The 11,491-nt window shown below is 39.3% G+C and overlaps 1 protein-coding gene across 1 annotated transcript; it reads left to right on the top strand.

Annotated features, from left to right (window-relative positions):
• The first annotated feature begins 2,283 nt into the window (after positions 1 to 2,283).
• On the top strand, positions 2,284 to 10,488 carry CLDND1 (claudin domain containing 1). Its single transcript, XM_059921318.1, has 5 exons — positions 2,284 to 2,376; positions 3,769 to 4,078; positions 6,240 to 6,350; positions 7,775 to 7,912; positions 8,050 to 10,488. Exons 2-5 carry the CDS (start codon positions 3,787 to 3,789, stop codon positions 8,268 to 8,270), a joined length of 762 nt encoding a protein of 253 aa, XP_059777301.1. The 5' UTR covers positions 2,284 to 2,376; positions 3,769 to 3,786; the 3' UTR covers positions 8,271 to 10,488.
• Positions 10,489 to 11,491: the final 1,003 nt, after the last annotated feature.

The following is an 11,491-nucleotide window of genomic DNA, read 5'->3' on the forward strand; positions in this document are numbered from 1 at the left end:
CATATATACACTACTGAATGTGAAATAGTTGGCTGGTGGGAAGCAGCAGCATAGCACAGGGAGATCGGCTAGGTGCTTTGCGATGACCTACGGGGGTGGAATAGGGAGGATGGGAGGGAGGCTCAAGAGCAAGGGGATATGGGGACATGTGTATGCATATGGCTGATTCCCTTGTGCAACAGAAACTAACACAGTATTGTGAAGCAGTTATACTCCAATGAAGATCTATTAAAAAATAAAATAAAATAAAATAAAATAAAAAAAGAAAGTGTAATCCTTGTTTGCAGGTCTCCCCAGGAACATCCATCTCCTGAATCATGAGGACTTACGTATGCTATGAGCCCAGCCTGGGAATCTCCTGAGCGGAGCTAAGTAAGGACGCCTGAAATCTGGTCCTGGAAAGTCTTTCCTAGTCATTTGGCAGTTAGTCCAGATGTTCATAAACCTCCTGATGTGAGCAGGGACCAAGATAAATGGCTTACTTCCAGCCTCCAGGGGAATTGAGAGCTTTAAAAAGGTGTTTATACAGTACTGATCCTACTCAAAGATTACAGGTGTTGAACAAATATTTGCAAATACTAATAATTTAACAATTGTTTACTACGCTCCAGGCTCTGGGCTGGGTACTTTATGTGTATTTTCTCATTTAATCCTTACAAGGATCACACAAGATAGGTGCTACTGTCAACATCATAATTTAGAGAAAAGTAAACTGAGACTTAAAGAATAAGTAAGAGTAAGTAAGTAAATTCTCTAACGGCACAAAGCTAGTCAACTCACCCCAGTATTCAAGTTTGAAGTCAGTTATTCCCTGGGCCCCGTTCCCTTGTTTGTGAACTGAGGTGCTGTCTTCCTCTTCCTTTTTTAAACTTCTCTTTAGCCTGGTTTTATTTACCATGTGACTTCACTGGAGAGATAGTTCTACTCCGCTGGAGAGAGAAGGTAGGGGATTTCTAATGAAGCCAGTGGATGAAAACATTTCCTGGTGAATAAATGCTTTGAGGAGTCTTATTGCACAATAACAATTTGCCTGGGCACCTCCTCCATTTTCTCTAGTTGGTGTCTCTGACAAACTTCTCCTATGACCAGATATTCTACATGAAAATCCAGTCATATTTGAATATTATATTTGGCTATTACTTTATTTTAATTAGGTACTGGATGTGAATATCAGTTCAGCCATTCAGGCAAAAGAACTATAGCTAAAAGTAGAAAAACAAATGATATGCCTTCAGTCTGTCAGGGGGGTAGAAATTTAGTATCAACTTGGGCCTCCCACCTTTCTCCTGTGCTGTGGCCAAATTCTAAGGCATTTGGGGGACGAGGAAGGGTTTGAGAGCCCCTCTGGTCCTTGAGTTGGCTGTCTCTGTAGGTATCTGTTGAGAAATCCATCATTTGCTGTTCTCAGAGCACATTCATGAGTCCACACACGTCACTAAAAAGATGTCCCTGCTTCCTGTCTGTGGATTTCTATGCAGTACTTGAAGGCTTAGAATCATTTTGTTGCCTCTGTGCCATACAGTCATCTGCGATCTCTGAGGTTGTCCATGACTTTATCTGCTTAAGGCAATATTCTCCAAATTTCAGTCTTTTTCATACTACATAAATTTTTTATTCACTTTTTTGACATATCTGGGACCCTCAGTATTAACTTAATATCTTTCTTCAACAAATTGTAATTTATTTTAAAAGTAAACTTGACTGCAAAAAAGAGAAAACTAATATCACTTGCCACAAAGAGAAAGCAGCCACAAACAAAAACTACACGAAACCCGAAGAATGTCATTACATTCTAGTTGGATACCTTCTGTCAGGTTACATCCTTCTTAGTCTAAACGTAAGCAGTAAAACCAGAAAGACTATCTGCTGCAGTGGGAGTGAGGTTGTGGGAGAGAAAATCAATGGGTTAAACATTTTAAAAGTACAATCGCATTGCTGTTCATAAGCAGTGTGGTGGTAGGGATAGCACAGGACTGGAAAAATCTGAGTCATATTCGTCACAATTAATGACTAGTAGTGACCGGAAATAGGTCGCCTTACTCGGTGGACCTTCGTCCCTTCCTTAGTAAAATATAATAATCCATCTGCTCAGACTTCCCTTTTGCGCACCAAGGGAACTGAACTACATCTCCCACAATGCGCCGCGCGGCACCGAGAATGCCGTCCGCCGCCTCTCGCAGCTTTTCCTCTGTCCCTCCTACAACTCCCACAAGCCCCCTCGGCTCCGGGGCCAGGCCGGGCCCGGGGAGGAGGCGGAGGCGCGGGAGTTATGGAGGGGGCGGGCTCTGCAGGGAAGTGCGTCAGAGGAGGCGCGGGGAGAGTAGGGTGCTGTGGTTTGAGCTTGAGGGTGAAGCTGGCGGAGCAGGAGGATGGGCGGTGAGTGAGCGGGGCCGAGGTCGCCGGGCGGGGGTCGCGTAGCCGTTCGGTGTTTCCAGCCGTTTGAAGAGGGGCCCCCTCCCCGGGCGCGGCCGGGGCTGTGCGGGTTCTGAGTGGGGGCCTGGGGCGGGTCTTTTCCCTTGGCCGAGTGGTCCGGGGAGGGGCCTGCTCGGGTACCTGAGGCCCCTGGCCGGGGACCGCGCAGGGCTGCCCCGCCCCAGCTCCGGCTGGTCTCGACCACCCCCGGCCCCAGGGTGCGCCCCACGAGGTGACAGCGCCAGGCGTCCGGCCTGGGCGAACCGCCGCTCCCGGTGCTCGGGACCTTTTAAGGTCATTTGAGAGCCACCGGGAGGAAAAAGGATTAAAAAGAATAAAAATACAAACCCAACTTCTGGAGTTATCGTTAATTATTGTAATTGCTCTGATCTCTCCTGAGTCACTTGCCATTTCCCAAACTCAGCAACCCCAGTTCGCGAGCCCGATTTCGTGCTCCTTTTTAAGGTGTTTGGCGCGGTCATGGTATATACTTGCAGTATTTGACTAAGCTTGATCCGCCTTGAGTCATTTTACTGCGGCCATTTACTACTGCCAGCGAGCCCTGTCCACGCCTTGGGAGTGTTAATATTTGCCTAATCCAGAGTTTTCTTTCTAGCTGAGGAGGGATCATTTAGTTTGCAGATGAGTAGGTTCAGAAGTATAAGGAATGGGAAGAGTAGATAGGAGTGAAGACTTTGGCAGCGTAAAAGAGCTTGGCTTAGCTTTAATGGATTAGTGGCAGATTGGTATCTAGCATTATTATATGTTGTTATTCTCTTTGCTATGCCATGCACCTGGAACAACCTTTCTTTCTGGGTTAACAAACATTTTCACCTGTCTTTTAAATAGCTCCTTACTCTTAACCTTGTTTTAGAAGGTTTCCCTATGCAGAGGAAACTGGGAGAAGCCGATTTCCTCTGCTTCCTTTTCCTATGCCTTTTTCACACTCAGACCCAGAACACTTAACGCTCTGCAGTCTGTCATTAAAAATTTATGCAAGGTACATTGCTGACTCTGGGCATGTCTATTGTTTGTATCTGTAATGTGTATGTCCATTTCAGTGTTGTCTGTTTTAGTGTGCAGGTGATAGACTAGAGAACAAGACCTCTGTCTCCGTAGCATCCTGGGTATGTGAGCATTCAATAAGTACTTTCGTGATAATAAGTTTTGTTTTGAACGTAATTAAAAAATGCTTGCTTCCTCTTTTTTTTTTTTTTAATTCATTAATGATTATACATTACTTTAAAGAGCCTTGGGAGGTGGAATAGGGTAAAGGGTGATTTTGACATAATTCCTTTCAAAATCTGTGTTTGTCGTTGAAGTCTAACTTTTGTTCTTTCTTCAACTTTTAAACAGAGCAGTCTGAATGCCAGAATGGATAACCGTTTTGCTACAGCATTTGTAATTGCTTGTGTGCTTAGCCTCATTTCTACCATCTACATGGCGGCCTCAATTGGCACAGACTTCTGGTATGAGTATCGAAGTCCAGTTCAAGAAAATTCCAGCGATTTGAACAAAAGTATCTGGACTGACTTTGCTAGTGATGAGGCAGATGAAAAGACTTATAATGATGCACTTTTCCGATATAATGGCACAGTGGGATTGTGGAGACGGTGTATCACTATACCCCAAAACACATACTGGTATAGTCCACCAGAAAGGACAGGTATTTCTCTTATTTTAACTTTTGTCTCCTTTACCTACTGTATAATAGAGAAAGTGATGTGATGATGGCCCAGTTATGTATAAGCAGGTTTGTGGGTTCTTTCTCTCCCCAAAGAAAGAAATCTTATGTATCTCTTTTTTCCCCCGTCACTACCCTCCCCAGCTTCCATGAATTACCATCGTACTCATTAATATTGGTTGGATGAGTAACTGTCCTTATCTTGGGAAAATCGTTCTAAATCTTTGTACTTATTTACCCACTCATTAAAATATTTGTATTAAACTCACATGTCATGAGAAAATAATTGGAAAAGAACACTGGAAGATTTCAAATACTTGGTAACTGGTAAAACGGACTAGTATCCAAAATGAAGTCAACACATATGAATTCATAGTCATTTTATATGTAGCTGTGTTATAGTTGATATTATCATTTGCCCTCTAAATCTTAGAGGATATAATTCGACCACTTCTGTGTTTAAGTCTGCATATTTGAAACTGTTTTACAACAGTCTTGATGGAGTTTTTAGGTTAAAAATATCCATTACAGAAGTAAAAAAAAAAAAAAATCTAAGAAACTGCCTCTCAAGTTTATTTTGTAAGCATTCTTAACATTTAAAAATTTTAATTTCCATTTATTAAGATGGAAGCTTTAGAGTTCTTTGTAAGGAACAGCTTTATAAATTGTTTCTATGTATGACTACTTCTGTTGGGCTCTTGGTGGGAAGTACTGTATTCAAATCACAGTACAACAGGCTTGAGTTGCCATACATCGGAAGGCTGATGGTTGTGATTTTGTATGGAAAAAAGAAAGTAGTTTGGAAAGAGGTGAAAGTTGGTTAAATTTTATTTAAAATGTTCAATTCTATTTATGAGAGCATAGGAGCACTTGATATTTGAATCTTAGCAATCATTTATTATTCAGTCAACAAATATTTATTGCATTCCTTCATGTTCCAGGGCCTAGGAGCTTGGAATACATTAGGGAAAAAAACATATAAAAATCCCTACTCCCGGGGAGCTAACATTCTAATAAGGGCTGACAGGCAACAAACAATAAATAAGTATAATAGTATAAACAGAATAAGTAATTATATAGTAGAAGATGACATGTGCTATGAAAAATACAGCACAATAAAGGGGGTTTGGAAATACATAGGGAAGGGGATGTTGGTGGGCATAAGTTATGCTATTAAATAGTAAAGGCAAGATATGCTGCAACAAGAAAATACCACTTGAGGAAAGACTTGCTAAAGGTGAAGGAGTTGACCATATGGGTAGTTGTGGAGGCAGGGAGAATCATTTAAGTTGGAAGGAACAACTGCAAGGGCCCTGTGGTGGGAGCATGCTTGAAGTATTCAAGAACCAGCAAGGAATTCCCTGGGCTGGAAGGGAGGGGGCTGGGGGAAGAGTTGAGTATGTGTCAGAGACACATCCTGGGAGAGGGAGTAGGGCAAATCACGCAGGATTCTCTAGGTGTGATGAGGGCTTTGGTTTTTGCTCTGAGTGTGATGAAGCCACTGGGGGGCTTTGTGCAGAGGAAAGATAATCTGGTCACCTAGGAAGATGTGCTGAAAACAGACAGGTGGCTGGCCAAGACAGAAGCCAGGAGACTTAGGAGGCTATTGCACCAATTCAGGTGAGAGATGATTATGACTCAAGACCAGGGTGGTAGTACTAAGCTACCAATACTGATTCTGGATATATTTTGAAGGTAGAGCCTCTGGGATTTCCTGATGGAATGCATATGGGCAAGAATGACTCTAAAGTTTCTGGTCTGAGGAACGAGAAGAATGGAATTGTCATTACCTGAAATGGGGAAGATGGGTTATAGAGTAGGTTTGGGGGAGAAGATCAAAGTTTCTATTTATTTCAGTCTTTGTCCACTCCTTCTTCCTAGTCTTCTTACTACCTATTCTAATTCATTTTACTGCTCCTCTTACTGCGCCTTCCTGAACCCATGTCTTAAGCCTGCTGCTGAGAACCATTGGTCCTTTGGGCATTGGTGACGCCTGTGTGTCACTCAGGACCAAAGAGGTTGCTGTCTCCCCTGAGAACATTTTTCCATATCACTTTTTATTTCAGAGAATAATTACTAAAAGAGATTTTTGTTAAATGTTTAAAATTAAAACAACAAGCAATCATTGTTATTCTCGTTCCAGAGTCATTTGATATGGTCACAAAATGTATCAGTTTCACGCTAAATGAGCAGTTCGTGGAGAAATTTGTTGATCCTGGAAACCACAATAGTGGGATTGATCTGCTTCGGACCTGTGAGTAGTTTGAAGGCAGCAAGACAATTGGGAAAAAAAGAAAATAATTTTATTTCCCTTTTGTTGAACTCTTTGTGGAACAGGATGACATTGTACATTGTATCAACTTGAAATAAGGTCTTTAATATTATCCCAACAAACTCTGTTCTGTTGATAACACATTTTAGAAGTTAGATTCATACTTACCAAATCACAACTATGAAGTTGAGCAGCTAATGCATTGGGTGACAGAATCCAGACCATCCAAAAGATGTTATTAATGGGCCCATTTAAAGAGGAAATTTAACAGGGATAAATATACATTTTTGTATTTAAGTTAAACACTTCATTTATCTGAGTTCAGATTGGGATATGTGAAAAAAGTTGACTGCAAGCTTTATATGAGTCAACAAGTATCAGGCCTGCCGAAGTATTGATCCAGTCTTAGGTGGTAGTAACCAAGGTGTAGATGTCAAAAACAAATGAAAGTATTTATTACGAGCATTCTATTCCTTGATGGTCAGGCGGCCTAGGAAATGCTGTCTTCATATTTGGACCGTTTCTAGGCTATATAGAGAGTTACTGGAGCTTGCCTGGAAGAATGACCACGTCATGAGAAGGAACATTGAATAAATGACGAGTATTCAGTTTTGCATTGTGAATGCATAGGAAGAAGTTTATTACTAACAGAGTTTGAAGGGAAGTTAGAGAAAAGACTTTTATATAGTTCCAGAAAGTAAAACTAGCACTAAAAGGTAAAGTTTGGTTTAGAATTGATGTTACTACATTGATAATAATTAAAATAATTTGAAAATGTAATGGGATGCTTTGTAAAGTCATCAGCTTTTATTCCCATGTTGCTGAGGGAATTTATGATAATTAAAACTGCCATTTATTGAGTGCCTGGTATATACCAGATCCTCTGCTTTGTGCTTTATGTATATTCGTTTAACAGGTCTTTTATAATCTCTATTCATTTGCTTGTTATTCCTGTCTTAAAATCCTATAAGGACTTAAATTTGTATGTAGAGCCATTTGTTAATTTGTTTGTATGTTTTGCTTCAAATCTGGTTCTACCACTTATTGTGTTACCTTGTACAAGTTATTTATACCTCTTGGTTCAGTTTCCTCATTTATAAAATGGAGATAATAGTAATAGTACCTACTTCATAGAGATGTTGGGAGGTTTAATACACAAAGCATGTATAGAACAGTGCCTGACACATAGGAAACCCTCAGTAACAGTTAATTGTTAGTGTCCTTTTACTTTTATCAGGACCAAGTTAGCATTGTTTTTGAATAATGTGGTTTAGGAAAAAACCTCAATATTAGCATACTTCATTCTCACTTTTTGAGAAAAGTTCTAATTAGAATATGAAAGAAATTGTGAGAAAACTGAAATCATGGTAACGTTTCTTTTTTCTCTCTCTCTTTTTTAAAATCAGATCTTTGGCGTTGCCAGTTCCTTTTACCTTTTGTTAGTCTAGGTTTGATGTGCTTTGGGGCTTTGATTGGACTTTGTGCTTGTATCTGCCGAAGCTTGTACCCCACCATTGCCACAGGCATTCTCCATCTCCTTGCAGGTGGGTCTTGTCATCACACTTAGTTTTACCTACTTCTTGTCTCCTTAGGGATCCCATATTACTGCCCTGTTGTGTTGCCTGGAAAGCTCTTACCATGCTCTTATCTAGCTATGTTTTTTTCTAAATTTTCCTCCAAGGTCTGTGTACACTGGGCTCAGTGAGCTGTTACGTTGCTGGAATTGAACTACTCCACCAGAAACTGGAGCTGCCTGAGAATGTGTCTGGCGAATTCGGATGGTCCTTCTGCCTGGCTTGCGTCTCAGCTCCCTTACAGTTCATGGCTTCTGCTCTCTTCGTCTGGGCCGCTCATACCAACCGGAAAGAGTACACCTTCATGAAGGCATATCGTGTGGCATGAGTGGGAAGCTGCCTGCTTTACAATTGCCATTTTTATGATTTTTTGATATTAATATTTTCCCTTATCTGCCCCCCAATTGTTTTTAATTTAACTCTTTTTTTAACGGGTATACCGTTTTATCCTGAAAATCCATTTTATTTATTCACGCAGACGTTTCTTAATACCACTAAAATTTATATGGAACCTGAGTGATTCCATCTCTCAGTCAAACTAATCTAGGTTCAGAGTCCAGACAGAAACAAAATGGGTAAACTCTTGGCACAAATTTGTGAAAGAAAATTGGTAGGAGGAGGTTGACCCAAAGCAAGTTCTGCTGAGGTCTGTTGGATAAAGTATCTGTTTAACTGGAAACTCTAGTTTGTTTGGGAAACAATCATTGTCAAAACTTATGTTCACTTTGCTGTTGTAGATAGCCAGTCAGCCAGAGGTATTAGTGCTGTTTTCAGGGACTTAGGCTATCTAAGGAAATTATCTAAGATCTTTTTCTCTAAATATTGGCATATAACTTCATCTGAGGTGAAATATCTTCAGTTGTTTATCTGTACTGTGTCTGTTTACAAGAAAGGAAGTGTTTACATGGAATTTTAACTTTGTAACTGCAAGAATTCCAGTTCAGCCAGAGAAGAGGATTAACCTTATTTTACTTTTTTTTTAAAACTCTCCTTAATACGTCAATAAGATTTTCAGTATCGCCAAACCATTTTGGATTTTTGTTCCTTCCCTCCTCACCCACCAGACTTATTAAAAGAGTGCTTTTTTTTAACACTACATTGGGGTCACAGAGTAAAATTCTCCAACTGCCATATGTTTATTTCAGCTAAGTAAAGAAGGTTACACCATAATGACCCTCTGGAGCTAGGAAAACTACCACAAGATCTAAAGCTTTGGCTGGTCGTTAACTTCCAACTATGGTTTTTATTTCTTGTGGTGAAATGATGTGCCTTTCCTTGCCTAATCCCTTCCTGGTGTGTATCAACATTATTTAATGTCTTCTAATTCAGTCATTTTTTTATAAATATGTCTATAAACATTGAACTTTAAAAAATCTTATTTATTTATTCCATTACTGTAGTACTTGACAGATTTAAAAAATAAATGTAACTTAGTAATAATTTCTTACAAAATCCTAGATCTGTCTTTTTTAAAAAATAAAAAATGAGAAGAGACTCAGAATTGTGTATAGTGTCTGAGTTGATTAAATCTCAGTACCTTAGGATAAAGAAGTACAGGATTCTGAATGAGGATTTTGTGATTTTCTGTGGGAAATGCATTGTTGCTCTGTAGGCCTATCTTTATGTCCAGTGTTTGGGTCTCTGTTTTATCTTCCAGAAAATGTGGGAACCCCTTGCCCCCATTAGAAAATAAGAGACTATTTCTTATGCTTCAGCGTTTTAAAGCATGTTTTCAAAGTAGTTTTGTGATCATTGTGTATCATACTTAACATGGCTAGTTTTTCATAAAGTCATTTAATGGCTGTGGATGTTTATGTTGTATATTAATCAAGTGGGCTTCTGACTTACAACAAAGCCAGTATTACTCTGCAGCCGATTATTGCCTGTGAAATGGCTAGTTACTCAGTTTTCTACTTCCTAACTCTTGAAGTTTCATTGCCTTTCAGCACCTTTTGTGGAAGGTAGAAAAGCTAAGTGAACAAAACACAGCACGCTTTTTTGGAATGAGATTTTAAAATTATTGACCAACATGACATTTTTGGATTTGGAAGTTATTTATTTTATCCCTGCCTCTTGTCACCCCAGAATTACCTGTAACTTACTCTAATACCCGTCTTTAGTGTGCATTGAGGAAGCTTAGTCAGGATCTGACTTTTGAGCCTCACCAGTAGCACCCTTAAATATGGAAAGCTAGCACCATAAGCCCTGGTGCTGAGTATGTGTCGTTTAAGCACATTTCAGAGTAGCTGAGGTCATTCTCTCCTGCAAAGATTTTTTTCTTTGGAATACAAAGGCTTGCATTGTTTCACTTGATGTGTAAATATTACGGTTTTTCAGCTGTCTAATGATTCTAGTCAAGTAGAACCATATGAAATTACTGATATTTGACCATTTTTGATTAAACTAATACATAAAATCAGTGGCAAGGAAAGTGCTATTAATCTCTTTTCACCTAATCTTTGAAAGCAACCCCCGAAGTGTAAAAAAATAATTTTCAGATTTTTCAGAATGTGAGTTTTATGGCAACTTAAGAAACATGTTTTAAGATCTTAATTTTATGGTTCCTGATCTCATTTCATGATGTGAATAAATGTCTTCTATATCCTTTTTAGCAAAGACTCATTTTAGAAAATTTCTTAAGGATAGCCATAAACACAGTAAAAGTTAATACAATAAAAAAGGCAGAATTTATTTGTTCAATTAATATTGTGTGCCTGCTGTCTAGGTCATAATATACTAGGGTCTCGGGAATTTAATTGTAACGTGTTAGAAGTTTTACCTGGTCTAAGTATTGGTGTGTGTGTGTTGGGGGGGCGGAGGCAGTGGATAGAGTTAAGTCACAGGTGAACTGATTGGTGACCCCAGTGAGAAGAGGGAGTTGACCATACAACAAATCAATTTAGAGTTTGTTTTTCCATTCCAGAGACATCGCTAAATTGCAGACTAGCACTGTTAAAACTTATGTAATATATATCCAGTCATTTTCAATTATTGTAAAGTAGTGTGAAGGCATTTTAAAATTTAACCCTTATGTAAGCTTTCACCAGAAATGAAAACAACCTGTTGATTTAACCTGATTTTGCCAGTTGCAACACTTTGAAAAGTTTCCCAGCAGCTAAAGGAGCAGGTAATGTGTATAGTGCTGAAGATGCAAATTGTTACTTCACAAGCTTCACCCAGCTCTGTCCTGGCACAGATGGGTGAAGTCTGTTGTCCTCCTTTCAGCCCTCTTCTCTTAAGGGAGTAATGATTCAGACTTGAGAGAAATAAAACAAGGAAACACATCTATGTACAGGAATTCTTTTTCTTTTGCTCATCAGGTGTTCCAACACACTATTGTAATGAGATATATTTTTCCCTTGGATCAGATTATGATATATGCCAGTGTCCTGCAAATTCATTACATGAAAAGAATAAATTAGAGTAATTATTTGCTCTCTAGAAGAAGAGATTTAAATCCTCTTCAGTGTTAAAATTTCTGTTAGCAAAATTAATACATTGACATACTAAGACTTGCACACTTTCAGCAAACTTGTATAAAGCAAGAGC

Source organism: Balaenoptera ricei, chromosome 4, assembly GCF_028023285.1.
Source record: "Balaenoptera ricei isolate mBalRic1 chromosome 4, mBalRic1.hap2, whole genome shotgun sequence".
In the NCBI taxonomy this organism is placed as follows: domain Eukaryota; kingdom Metazoa; phylum Chordata; class Mammalia; order Artiodactyla; family Balaenopteridae; genus Balaenoptera; species Balaenoptera ricei.